This window comes from Ambystoma mexicanum, chromosome 10 (assembly GCF_040938575.1).
Source record: "Ambystoma mexicanum isolate Mex_15411 chromosome 10, UKY_AmexF1_1, whole genome shotgun sequence".
Taxonomy (NCBI): domain Eukaryota; kingdom Metazoa; phylum Chordata; class Amphibia; order Caudata; family Ambystomatidae; genus Ambystoma; species Ambystoma mexicanum.
This window is the reverse complement of record NC_090932.1, coordinates 376,027,011-376,042,187: the sequence shown is the minus strand read 5'-3', so window position 1 is coordinate 376,042,187 and position 15,177 is coordinate 376,027,011. Positions and strand designations below refer to the sequence as shown.

Below are 15,177 nucleotides of genomic sequence, written 5' to 3'. Positions count from 1 at the left end.
TCTGTTCCAGAAAAAGTAAAACATTACAAAAGAAAAATAAATCAAACAGAAAAGTAACAGGATGTCACTGCAAATCTTCCAAAGAGAGTAAAAGAAAGTAATACTTCATCAAGTGCCACAAGCAAAAAAGAATCAATTAGGGAAAGTAAACCAGGTACTTCTTCAAAGAAGGAAGACACACTCCAAAAAAATCAGTCAGATACAGAACTACCCGGTCCATTTAAACTCTCAAATATAGTTGGTGTAAGTTGCTACGCAAATGTAGCAATGAATATTCTATTTCAATTAGCACCATTGTTGAGAACATTTACTTACACAGTACAGACCCATTGTGTTTGCAAATGTTAGTACTTCACAGAAATGCAGCAAACAATCCTGACAACACGTATAGTGTTTATGGAATAAGACAACAATTGGACTACTGTGCTGGAATGGTGAAATTCACTATAAACTCACAGGAAGATCCACAAGAATTTCTAATGTGCTTACTATTAGCACTGAAAAACAAAAACATACCTATAAATGAAATCTTCCAGATTTCATACATGTGGAAACATACATGCACTCTCTGCAACAATGTGACACAAGAACAAATCCCCAATGAGCGCTTTGTGTATATATCAATACCTAATTGTGAATCCGTTCAATTTCAGCAACTTGTACAAAATGCAAACCACGGTAGATTATGTTCGACCTGCAATTCAGATAATCGCTCCACGTTAGTAATACAAACACATAGTAAATACGTAATACTAATGCTTCTACGTTACAATGCAGATGGTACCAAAAAGAACTGCAAGCTGACTGGATTCACACATGGTCAAATATCACTTGGTAGGAAAACCTTCACAACAATAGGTATAATCTACCACGCAGGAGCCACAAACAACTCGGGGCACTACACTGCATATATAAAAAAGAAATGTGGATGGTTTGAATGTAATGATAGTACTGTTACTCTAAAACAGAGATTACCAGCAAATCTTACAAACGCTTATTTAATGTTCTTAAAACCAAAATTTGATAACTAAACTGTACTTAAACCTTAAGTACACTTGTAGTAAAACAAATATAAACTGTCACAATATTCCAAAAGCTATCTAACTGCCCAAAGATGCTACAACAACTAATCAGATAAATTAATACCACTCAAATAGAGCAAAAAAATAGACAGTTAGAATACGCCAATTGGTATCTAACTGTCCCAAAATTTAGAAATATCCAAATAGATAAAGCAATACCACGAAATTTTATAAAAAAATAAACGGTATACGCCTACTGGTATCTAACTGCTCCAAAATTTTACAATATCCAAACAAATACCTAATATCTTACTGCTCCCAAAAACTGGAACAATCCAATGTATAAAGGATTAGCCAGAAACAACAAGTAAACACTGAAAACAAACAAAAAATAAACTGTAGCATAACAGAAAAAGTTTTTTTTTTTTAATCCAACATGGATTTTTCTCCCACAGACACAATGATTTTAGCAACAAACACAGAAACTGAGCAAATTGCAAATTGTACTAAATATGAGGGTCATAAAAAAGAAAAAATGGTGATTGTACAATGTAATAAGTCTTTATAAAATACTAATACTAACATGCTATTTTCTTTTATCACAGAAATGAACAAGAAAAACATGGACTCCCGTTAATAATCTAAATAGTAAGTATAACATGATAAATGCAACCATCGCAGCATATCACACCCATACTGGCTTATAACATTGTTCCTTATAAATTTGTTTTTGACCCAAAGTTATAAGCCACTGAGTGTGATATGCTGCGGTGGTTTTGGCCAGGGCATAGAGTCTTGTGTGCATGGCCAAATGGCCATGCACCCAACATTCTATACCCTGGCCACAACCACCGCAGCATATCACACCCATAGATTCAAGCATTTGAACCATTTTAATGTCTGCGGACACAAGGAAGTTCCTAGAACACATTCAACTTGCCAGAGGACGATACGGACAGCGTCATCAGGATACCCCCTGCGAACATTCCAGGACCCCACGCGTCGTCTTAGAACACTTTCAACTTGACACCGAATCCATTCTGTTTATTTACGAACATTTCAGAACAGCCGTGTTGTCCGCAGACAAATCGAACACAACAAAAGCGTCTAGCACATTAAAAAAAATACAACATTGCACCTATCTCATACTCCCCCACCGTCCCCAAACACTCTTACACACCAACACACTCCACTAGATACAATTTTTAATCCAAGTTTCACCGCGCTGTCCGCGGTCGTCCGCGAATGCAAGATGGCGGGCGCCACAGAAAATCTGACGCGCTTCACGCAACACGCCGTCCAATCAGCGAACACGTCGGATGTCCGCGGACATCACGCAAGCCGCTCGGCCAATCAGGGCACTGTCCGTGGAGCGAACAGGGAAGTTCGTCCCCAAAGCGAACAGAGATATCACTAATTTTTTTGCCTTACATTTTGGTCATTTTAAAAAAAACTACTGGACGGATTTACACCAAATTTGCAAAAGCACGCTTTCGAGACCAAGCCCCCGCTCCTGCCGCAAATTTGGTGTAAATCCATCCAGCGGTTTGGGCTGTAGGCATGCGCAAACATTTTTTTCCCGTTATATCTATGGGAAAAAACAAAAGTTTTGGGACCCTCCCTATAACTTTGCCCCCCCTGGACCAAACCTCTCCAACCTTTGCAAAACAATTCAGAGTGGGCCATATACTTTTTTTTGCAAAGTTTGGTGAGGATTCGTCCTGAGGGAGCGAAGATATAAGCCACCCAAAAAATGCTCTTCCTATGGAAACACCAACTTAACCATAACTACATGGACGCTACCGCGTCCATGTAATATATAAATAATGAGGCTTTCTAATTGCTGTTTTGCACACCTGTGCGTACATTATAAATGAATATGCTCATGTACAGCATATAGGTTGTAAGCTGTACGTTATGTATCATTCTGTTTTTATTGTTTAGCGTGCACATTTGTGCATTATAATTGTAAGGGCGCTTGTTCAATATAAAATGTACTGTTTGCTGTACATACCTGTGCATTATAATTGTAAGGGCATTTGATGCTACTGCATACATTCATATTAACATTTTGTGTATATTGCTAGGAATGGTACGCTAGTGCCTGTATTCGTATTAATTTGTATCTTGCATTACACACCTAACTGAATTTGGTGTAAACAATTATTGAAGTTCTGAAGCGTATGAATTTGTAGAAAAAATAAATAGTATGCCACTGTTTAAAGTTGTATTTATTATTGCATGATTAAATAAGTAACCAAAAGGGTTGGTTTTATGGTTTTCAATGTTCACATTTAAACAGTAGTTCCATTTACTTTATTTTATGCAAATTACTTTACTAACCTAGCTCCTTTTTTTGCAGGCTCTAAAGGCGTGGTTGTGGTTGACATTTTGAAATTTGCTGCAATAAAATTGTAATACATGATTTATTGTAGAGTATGAATTTTGGAAAATACAAGTGTAACATTTATCAAACCAATTAATTAGTCTCTTAATACATGCTTAACATGGGAGATCAGTCTTTAAGCGCAAGACTGGGATTCGAACCTGTGTGGACTTGTTCCAAGACAAATTTGTTGCCCCAGGGCTATCCTCCAGGCCCTAGGGGTTATTTTTTTATCAAAAATGTATATATGTTGGTAAAGGGTACTTACTTTACATCTGCACTGGTCCCTGTCTCGCTTACTCATTATCGACCATACTCAATAATTGTGTTTGGAAGTGGTATACACTATGGGCATTATTGCAGTTATAGGCATTATTTATCACCACTTTATGTATTCCCATCTCTGTATAGTTCACGCAAGTTTGCCTGCTTTCCCTAAAGGTCATTTGTCTTCTTATAACAGACAATTGGATTTTCAGGGTTTGATAGGTTATTTATAACACACTTAATACCCAGAGGTTTGTTTCTAAGCGCGGACCTGGGGATTGTACCTGCGTTGCTCTGTGTCGTCTTGCTTCCAAGACGAGCAAGTTACCACTAAGCTATCCTCCCGAGTCAAGGGACTGTCCTTCTCTGGTTTTATGGACATCTATGCAGAAAAGGCCTTCAATCATGTGTTATGGTGCCTTCTCTTCGCTCCTAATTTCTTGTGATTTTGTGTTTTATTTCCATGATTAAAGCCTTATATACAGAGCTGCAAGTATCTACTATGGTCAATAGTACACTTTCTCCTAATTGCCCACTTCATAGGGAACAAGAAAAGGGTATTCTGTGTTCCTGTTATTTCTATTGGCCGTTGAACCTTTTATCCACTTTCAGAGTAACTCCATCAAAGTCTTAAAATTGGAAATTTGCTGATGACCTCTTCCTTTCTCTGCTGTACCTTGTGTTGTCTGTTGCTAATATCTTGGACTATTGTCAGGCTTATTCACGAGTCACTATTTCATTAAATAAAATTAAAACTGAATTATTTCACCATAATGCACCAGGGATGACCTGAGCAACAATGGCATGTTATGGACCACAGAGAATATTAAATTTAGTGCTATTTCCATTGCTAATATAATATTTGAGACTATTATTCTTAATTCAACTAATCTTCTAGCGGTCTCCCCTTTTCTTGACATATGGAGTAGACCTCAAGCTATTATGAACATGGCACTCTTTATTTATCCAGCCTCCTTCATAAATTGTTCAATACATTCTTTACAACTTTGGATTCCCTGATTTCAGATTATTCTGGGGCAAAAAACAATGCACATTCACACATACACAAATTAATTAACTTAATTATTCAACCCTTGATCCTCACGTTCTCAAATGATCTATCGTAGCATGTTCTATTATGTTTCCATTTTGATAATCCTGAAGGAACGTTGTTATACCAGGTTCAATAAATGGAAGTAGAATGTTTAGAAAAGTCAAATAAGTTCAAAAAAGGGTCTTTAAGTCTGTGCCCCTTTCCCCAAAGCCTGCATTCTCTGTATTTCATTAGTGGTGGGTTGTTGGTGCTTTTATTAATGCATGTTTAGTTTCTTATAAACCCTTGATTGGAATTTATACTATTGTCATTTAGGTGCTCCTCTGCTGACTTGCACCCTTTTGAAGAGTATAGCCTGCTCTCAGCTTACACACACAGTTCTTATGCAGACGGCATCCAGCCAGGGGGACCGGGGTAATCGGAGTACAGGGAATTTGCTCACTGTTTCCTTATCCTGCATCCTTTCTTGGCCTTCCAGTTGGAGAGAGGGGAGTGTTAGCCGTCATTGGAGATATTTTTGATTAAAGGGGGCTGCTTGGCTCAGCATTTCTATTGTGGTGGACCTCTGTTGAGACTTGCATGCATCCTATTGCACTAACGAAAGGAAGGATATGGGACCGGAAATGATTTCATGGCAATGGCCTTCTAAGGACGGGGCAGCAGTACCCTTTCATTTCAAAATTTAAATAAAAATAAGCCAGGTTTGCGGGTCTTGGGTTTTGTCACTGTTTTTTAATCAAAAGACAGTTAAGCATAATACTTGCGCTTTGTTTTTGTTTGGACTCCCTTTTACTAATGAGTAATGCAAACCCTGGCTACAGGTTGCACCTTCTGAGAATCTGTATAATATTAAACGTATGCTTTAGAAAGTGTTGTTAATGTATTGCTATATCTCCAGATTCATGTTATTCTGTCATTAAAATATAGTATTTATTTCATGTCTCCTAGCCGGCTGCTGACTTGCTGCAGTATAACCGGTTACAGGTCGTATATCATGCCCTGTTTAATCATCTCTACACACCTGAGGCTGACCTAATTCAGGTACGAGAGATGGGCTTTTTTCTTGTTGACATTCTTCTCAAACTGTGTGTGAAATGAGTGTGTGTGAAATGTGTATCTGGTCAATAAGCTATTCCAGAATTTATATTAGACACTTGTTCAGTGAGACAGATGTAGTCTGCATGTGGTGCGAAGTTTCCTATTTATCAGGTGAAAAATGTTTGGTCTGAGAATCACAGGATTTATTTTGCTGTTTGTGCCATAGCTTCCCATTCTGCGCCTGCTAGGTATACATTGCTTGCAGTAAAGGGAATTGAACGAGAAATGATGGTTTGGCAATATCAAAGACCAATCACTGGGCTTAAGTGGCATGCCACTGAGTAACCTTTTTACCCAAATCCTGTGTGTAGCACTTAACCGGGGAACTGCAGCAACATTTACTGGGCTTTTCTCTTCCTATGCCGGAAGCCCAGTTGTACTAGGAGTCCAGACCCATGGCAAATGGAGGATTTACAAAGATCAGAGTTGGATAACATGACATGTTGCATGTGTCGAGTCCTTACAAATATCCAATAAATAAAATAAATAAAGGCTTCTGGACGTTGAATAAGGATCCTTCCAAGTTCCTTATGGCATGGAGCTGTTAATATGACTCTGTTTACGTTTTTCTTCCACAATTTGAATGATGAAAAACAGGGTATGCCCTACTCATACCTTGGTGTGACCACCAAGCCATCACTTGTAATATATTAAGCACAGCTGCACAACTTCAAAAAAATATTGCCTCTATCGGACCCTGGAAGGACGCCAAGCAGAATGTTGTACCAGACGAACAACTACACAACCTTCAGTTATGGATTTTGCAAAAACTTGCCCTGGAGAATAAGAATCCAGTCGACCTCGGGCAAAACTACTTCCTAACAGACACGTAATTTATTATGGACAAACCCTGATCTACATTTCAGAAACGACCAAGAACATCCCTCGCGCATACCGTATAGTCTGGGAAGGAAATGTTCAAAACTATCAAAGAATTATATAACACTTCACCCTACAAACCCTATCCCAAGAACTCTGTCTCAATCTCGGCACATTTCATTGACCACATTCTACCGTTTCAAGATCACTGGGACATGCGAAGCCCAAATACAGCACTCAAACCATTGATGGAAGCAGCAACCTGCATAATCTAAATACTATACCTTGATCTTTCTGCCTCCTCTCCCGGCAACCATTTTTTATTTATTTATTTTACTTGACAGGCAGACAGGTTGTTTGACGTTATGCATTACATCAATCCGTTCCGAAGAAAGTATATTGTTTGGTTCACATTGCACATACTCATTCCACTTCAAGATTGTTCATTTCCCTGTTGGCTACTGTTGAGATATTCACGAAATGGCCCACAATATGTCTTTTGGCCTACTCGCAGCCGTGACTGTCCTCGCGTATCCCTCCTCCCTTTTCATTAACATGAGTCAGTACTCTGAGCCATTCCTGACATGATGGTGCCATTCTGGATTTCCATTTAATCAAAATATTTTTTTTTGTTGCACTAATATAGCCCATGTTAAATGGTCTACATACGTTTGTGGAGACTTTACCTATGTCGCTCAGTTAATATTTAAGAGGAAGGAGCATGGGGGGGGGAATTCCATCATAGCAGACATCATCTCTGCTACCTCCCACCAGAATTGTGCTGTCCTTTGGCAATTCCAAAGCATGCCCATCGAGTCGGCTCCCTCCCCGCCACATTTCACACACTTAATTGCATCTGGAAAAAAATGTGAAACCCAATCCGGTGTATAATGTAGTCGATTCGATACTTTGAGTTGTATGAGCTGGATGAGTACATTGAGTGAGACGACCTTTGTTAAAAGGCAGTACCTATCCACTTTGTCTTGTCAATGCTCGCAGCAAGGTCTCTCTCCCATTTTGCCCTTGCTGTGTTCAGTTGCGACTTTCTAGCCTTGATACTTGTCTCCTTGGTTCATCACCTGACCCTATCGCATCTATACATTTACAGGATTTCAGTTCCTGCAGGAACGGCGGCCATCTACGGTGTGCAGCTGCCTTCATCTGGAAATATTGCAATGGTCTAACATGGCTGGCTCCCGGCTTTGCTGTGAATTCATTTTATGTTACAAACCTCCCTCCCGGGTACAGATCTCCCAGAACCATTACCTTCTCTGGATCCTAGGATGTTTGTATATCTGGATCGTACATTGGGGGAAGCCCTGGGCAATTCCACAGAGGGATCTTGCAACTATAAGGAGTAGTCTTTCCAGGCGCTTAATACTCCAGCCCATGCGTTTACAGTTGTGCGCACCGGGTCAAATGTACAGGAATAGATATAATGATCTTCCAGCATGACTTCTTTTAAATCTGTTGGAGATGCTGCATATCGCTATAGTGTATTAGGACCGGGTCTGACACATACCAATGTCCTGCGTATTGCACCTGTGCCACCAAGTAGTAGAACTCTAAATCTGGAACAGCTAGACCCTCATCAGTCATAAGGTTCTGTCAGCCCCTCTCAACTCACACAGGCAGGAGTCTTGTGAAAAATGTACACCCTGGCCATAACGGGATAGTATTGAAATAATATAGTAGTTTGGGATCCTCTACCATTTTCAACAGGGTTAGTTTGCCGTATAGGGACAAGGGGAGTTTGGTCTACAACTTCAATTTAACAGCCAGTGTATTGAGAGATGCTTCATGGTTTTCTTCATACCATGACTTCTAAATCCAGGACACCGGGACACCCAGGTATTTAAAACTGGTTGGGACCTATCTAAATCTCATAAGGTCATCTGGTTTCGTAGTGCCCTCGGTGAGTGGGAACAGCTCTGACTTTGCATTATTAATTTTGTAACCTGAATGACTAGTAAACCTAGCGACCTCCTCCATCACTGGCCCAATGTTCACCTCAGGGTTTTGTATGTACAACAGAGTGTTGTCTGCATGGAAGGAAATGATCTGGGGGGGTCCTGCTTTATGGATTCCCTTGTGTCCGTACTGTTCCCACATCAGTCGGGCGAGTGGTTCTTTCATGAGTACAAACAATAGGCGGGAAACTGGGTAGTCCAGTCGCATTCCGCGTGCCAATGTGAAAGTACGGGATATCGCCCCATTGGTTTGAACCCTGGCCACCGGGTTGGTGTAGAGCAATCTCACATGACTGATAAAATTGTCTCCAAACCCAAAGTGTTTAAGTACCCCAAATAAAAATGTCCATGAAACAGAATTGAAGGCTTTTGGAGCATCCAGTGATGCTGCTGCCGCCTTGGCCTGAGGATTAATTTGTGAAATAATACAGAAGAGGCGTTGTAGATTTAAAGCCGTTTATCGAGTAGGAATAAAGCCTGATTGATCCGGGTGCACTAGTTGCGAAATATGTGGGAGGAGCCGATTTGCTAACACTTTGACAAAAACCTTAGTGTCTGCGTTAATCAATGATCAATGATGATAAGAGACCATCTAAAATGGGAAGTATTTTGGGTTTCAGCAACACTGAAATAACTATGTCCGAAAGCGAGGTCAGAGACTGTCCGGCCTCAAACGATTCCTCGCAAACCTTGAGCAATTGCGGGGCTGAGTCCCACTATACACCTTTTTAAAGCTCTGTACCGAGGCCATCGGAGCCCAGAGCCTTCCCACATGCCAGCAAGCTTATTACCTCAGCTATTTCTTCTATAGTCCCAGGCCTATCCAGTGCATCGCGGCCCTCTGCTGAAAGACTCTGGAGAGCAATCGGTCCATCCCACTTCCGTGTAGGTGTCCGCATTTGCATAGAACGCCATGTAGTAGTTCAGGAATTGCCGGAGCCGCCGTCAAAAGCTGTCCCGTTGCCCCTTCAATACCATTGATCGGTTGTGCGCCTCTCACGCTGGGTTTCCTTCAGTACCCCAGTAGTCACCAAAGTCAATGCCACGCTTAGCCACACTTTACGCGTTTCCCATATCATGGCCTATCTCAGTACTGTGCCATCATTTACTTTAAAAAACACTTCTATTTTCTCTTGTAAGGATGTCACGAGTGCAGCATCCAGTATGACTGTGTGTGCCATGCTCCACATGCGATTGGGTCTCGGCGAGTCACCCAGCAGCAACAACTTTACCACCAGCGAGTGGTCTGACAGGATGCGTGGTAGGATCCTACAGCCCTGTAAACTTGATGCACAGACAGTAGAGACCAGACATAGGTCAATCCGGGACATTGCGTAATGAACCATCGAGTAAAACATGTAATTGGACACCCTCGGGTGTTTATCCCTCCGCACACTGAACCATTATCACTGCACTGAATAGTCCGCACTGTGTGGTTCTCGACTGGTCCCTGGCTATGTCCGGGATCGTATTAAAGTGACCTCCCCATATGATGTGGGTGTCAGCTACCCTCACTAAATTCCTAGATATGTGGCTGTAAAAGCTTGGGTCGTCCACATTTAGTCCATAAGTATTTTTTACCAATATAACCGTTTTGCCTGGCATTTCCCCTCTTAACAACTATGTATCTCACTTCCGGGTCCACTTGAACCTCCTCCGCTTCAAAAGGTGGTGACCGGTGCACCAGGATGAGCACTTGTTAGCCTGTGATGAGTAGGATGTATAGTATCTTTGCTGCCCCAGTTTCGGTGCAAACCCGGCATGCCGTGGTCCTAGAGCATGTGCTTCTTGTAACATAACAATTTTGTGGGAATGGTGGGCAAGGATTTTTCTACATTCAACAAATAGTAATATAAGCAGGAAAGGTGTATATGTAACCTACGTGATCAAGCGGTTTGCATACCGCGAAACGCGTCGTTCTTTTGCTAAAATGGTTCCTTTTCCTGACGCATAAATATCAATAAAGAAAATCGGGTTGCCAGGAAATACAGAGGTGTTTTCTTTCGTATTAACTGCTGCAGGGACATTTCCCCCCTTGCAGCTGCTCCCTGGAGTGCATTCCACAAGTCGCCTTTCTTTCGAAAAGTTTCATTCTGCTATCTATCTATCTATCTTACCTATCTATCTGTCTGTTAGTGCACCAAAATGTCTGTATCAACAGATAGGTTAATAGATATCAAATGCTTTCTCAAAGAAATTACTGTTAAAACAAATTATATTCATAATTATGCAGTTCAACACATAAAAACAATTAGATTTGTCAAGTGTCTTATTTAAAACATCTTTGTATGAAGGCTGAATTTACAGAAACATTTTCACACAATTGTAATTCAGCAAGTTAGGATAACTTAATCATGGGGTTAGTAAGTGACATTAGTCCATCACGTTCTGCCATTTACACTCTTTGACAAAAGGGAAATCATAACAATATTCTAGTTCCTCTTTTGGTCACCAAAAAAATCTTATACCTCGAGACCTTTACTTAGGTCTCTGGTTTTTCTGTATTTTAAAACCTTTTCGGATATCTACATATGTTTCGGCCTTAGAGGATGAATGAGACGTTATCCCTAACGTCTTTTGTGATGTGGCCATCTTCAGGACAAATGCATTTTTTCTAAATTTAGCGAACAAAATCACAGAAAACCCCTAGGAAATCGTTTTGTTTAGACCACTGAAATGTAAAAGAAAAAACAATGTAAAAAAATGTTTCTAAAAAATTGGGGGGAAACAAAAAAACAAATGTCTAGTACCTAAATCATGGGACTATTGTGGACAGTAACCAGTTGTTTCAAAAACTGGAGTTGAGCTTCTTAATTTGTATAGGTTTCTCATACACTACCCAGGTATTTCTTTTAGATTGCAGCTAGGATTGCTTCTAAGTCAGTTGGAAAAAATCTTTTTTCCTGCAACAGACAGTCAGTTGCTTATACTTTAATATATTTCAGATGTCATCACCTTTCTGTTATTATGATGTTTTGTTTACTCATTTTTGTAATACCAACCTTTTCTTTGTTGGGTATGTTGTCAGCAGATTTTTAATTTTGCTATTCACTGATGAATGGGTTTTTCACCAACCAATCGTCTAACGCCCTTCAAAACCAAAGATGGTCAGGTTTTCATTTTCTTATGATCTTACTTTGAAACCTTGCTATAGTGTTTTGCGAAGCCTGGGCTTCTTTTGTTATATCTATTAGTATTAACATATTGGCTTCCACTACAGTTTTTTCATTGCTCTCTGGGGCATGAGCATAATGCATGTGGTCAATCTTTCTATCGCAGTACCATCTTGCATTTAAGTCCTTTGTGTTGTATCTTTCACTTACTTTCATTTGTTTAGAAGTCCTCCCGTTTGTTTCCTGTCCCGCCGAGGATCAGAACGAGGATCGAAGAGGACTGCAGCGTTTTTGGCTGTTTTTATACTCCTTTACCTAATGCCACATGATTTCTTTTGGACTATCCCGTGATGTCGTCGTACAGGGTCGCCACATGATATTGCGCCTATTCTTCATGTAATACATTTCATTACTACGTGAAATAAGCCAATATATCCACATATTAACATATTGCACGTACTACAGTCTTCTCAGCCAATACTATCATCTTCTAGACATTACATGTGCCAATTTTTCTAATGTTTTATTTATTACAAATATGTGATACCATCACGTGATAACGCCTCAGAAAGTTCTGCACTTTTTTTCTTTTCAACCAGACTTTCTCAAAAAACTTTATTGCAGTGATAAACTAAGGACAAGTCAAATGTTCAACAGATTTTTTTGATATTTGCAAAGAATGTTTTTGTTAAACCAAATTTTATTTTCAACTACATGTGCTTCCATATTCTTACACAAACACCATTCTTACATAATTCTACATTTATTTTTCAGCATATGCTTTGGATAACAACTATCTCATTCATCATATGCATTCAGGGGCTATTTTATGAATATTTTCTAAATGTCCCTACCATATCAATATTTCGCATACAAGTTTACTTGTACTCCTTTTTTGGCTTGCTATATATAATTGTACTTATTCCTCTATGGGATATAACCATCGAGGGCATGTTACAGATGTATCCTACATGATTTTTTTTTCAGTAATCTGGGGGACGAATGCAATTGCTTGATCATACCTCTTTACATAAAAATAATACCCCACTATACCGATGTATTCAGGCCCTTGGGAACCATGTTGAGTTTATATATCCATTTTTGTTTGCACCTTTTTAGGGCTAGTTCTCTATCGCCTCCTCTCTTCGTGTTCTTAACTACTTGAATAATGAACCAAAACATTTCAGTCAGTTTGTGGTGATGGCATATGTAATGTGCCACAAGAGGTTTATTGTCAATTTTGTTTTTTATGCAAGATCTATGCTCGCATTATCCTTTGGCGCACAGGTCGTATGGTTTTCCCAACATATAAGAGGTTGCATGGGCATTTTAATCCCATACACAACCCACTGGGAAAGACAATTTGTAAACGTTTTAAGACCTCAATCTTTTCCATTTAACTCAACACTTATCATATTTTTAGTGAGAACACAAACCGAACAATTAGCACACTTTAAGTGGCCAATCACTGGTGGTAGCCCCTGTGAGTGTTTTGTGTTCCCACTTGTTTCTGTTCCGGGTATGTATGCACCAGGCTATATTTCAAATGTTCTGCCTCTTGAATGCAAACCTGGGGGGGGGTTGGGGTTGAAGTCTGCAATTTTTATAATATGCTGGTTCTTCCTTTCTCAGCCCATGACTTATGAGGCTAAAGGTGCAACCACATGTTATTTTATCTAAGTTGTTCTTTTTTGATGGATTAAGACACATCTCTGTTGGCATGTTTCGCTCTTTTATATGTTCTCTGCACTGTCGTTTTGGATACCCCCCTGTCTTTTAGTCGTGTTTTAAGGACCTTGCAATGGGCTTCGTAGTCTGTGATCTTTGTACAATTTCTACCGATCCTCAAAAATTGTCCTATAGGCAAACTCTCCTTAAGGCTCAATGGGCGAAGGCTGTGATATTCTAACAGCATATTCTTGTTGGTAGGTTTTTTTTATACAAAACTGTTTCTAAAGAACCTTCAGTTGTTTTTATGATTTCCAAGTCTAAAAAGGGCATTCTGTTCCTGTCTTGGTTCATAGTAAATTTAATATTTTCATCTTGCTGATTCAGCCATGTCACAAAAATGTCGGATCCTCTGAAGAGCCTAGCCATATTGTAAAAACATCGATATAACGATGTCACGAAATTACTTTCTCCCTGAATGGATTGTCCTGGTGGTATATTGATTCCATCTCCAAGTTGTCCATATAAAGGTTGGCAATGTCAGGGTAAATATTGCCCCCATACTTGTGCCATGCTTTTGATTGAAAAAAAGTCCCTTCATATAGGGGCTAGTATTGTGCATTCGAGAATGAATGCTGTTTGTACTGCGGCTAAAGTTGTTGTCCGCCTATTCAAATACTTTTCTAGCACACAAATGCATTCTTGTTGTGGAATACTCCTATACATTGATGTGACGTCTAGTGTTACCAAGATGTCTTCAGGCTCAATTCGTAGGTTTTGTACAATCTTAATCATCCCTGTTATATCCTTTTATATATGATTGCATTTTTTGAACGAAGGGACGTAAGAACCAGTCGACGTAAATGGATAAAGGTTCTAAAATAGTCTATGGCTGCCACGATAGGTCTCCCTGGTGGTGCAGTGGTGTTTTTATGGATCTTCGGCAGTATCTAAAAAGCCAGAATCTTTGGATGGGAATTGATAAAGGAAAGATTTCTCATCCAGATCACAACATTGTCAACAAATACATTGTTTGTGTATGTGCCCCTGAACCCAAAAGATTGTCACATAACGTTGCACTTGACTGAAGACCCGTCCGCCAACTTTTATAACCAAACACCTGTTTGTTCCCCCTGCCCACCTCCCCAATCTGCCTACTCCAGGCCAATACCCCAGTTCTCGAACATGTTCTTATTAACATCCCATACAGTCCCCCTACCCTCACCATCCACCCGACCTTGACGATGTAACCCTTGTACAGCCGTGGAAACTTCCTTGGGTACGCTGCGAGCAGTCACGGCTTCCTTCAGCCAGCCAGGTGGCCGTATGCCACTGCTTCAATTTAACAGTTCCACGTGCCTGAACAATACACATTTTTAGTTAAATCAATATAGGGGCCTCCTGCTCAATCTCCCACGTTCTTCCGCGTGACCTCTGCTCCCTGATTGGGATTTTGATCATTCCTGCCCAGCCGCGTTCGAAGCAGAATTGACGCCTTCAGATAGGCAATGGCGTCCGCTGGATTATCAAAGAAATGTGCCCGGCCTCCATGTTGAATACGATGCTTAGCAGGAATCATAAGGGCATACAGGATTTGTAGGGCCCTCAGCCTCTTCACTGTGTCACATGATCTTCTCAGGACTTGGACCCCCGGCCGCGAAATCCGGTTAAATATGGATATTGTTAGATTCATAAGTGTATGCTGCTCCCTGGATAATTTCAGTATATCTTTGTCCCTATAGTTGAGCATTTTCGCAATGATGGTGTACGCGCTCTACCG

General features: G+C 40.2%; 1 protein-coding gene across 1 annotated transcript in view; it reads left to right on the top strand.

Moving 5' to 3' along the window:
* Positions 1 to 15,177, top strand: part of TTI2 (TELO2 interacting protein 2) — a 193,755-nt gene that overhangs the window by 47,927 nt on the left and 130,651 nt on the right. The window contains exon 3 of the mRNA XM_069617966.1: positions 5,678 to 5,770. Coding sequence (XP_069474067.1) covers positions 5,678 to 5,770 — 93 coding nt within the window. The remainder of the gene's footprint in view (positions 1 to 5,677; positions 5,771 to 15,177) is intronic.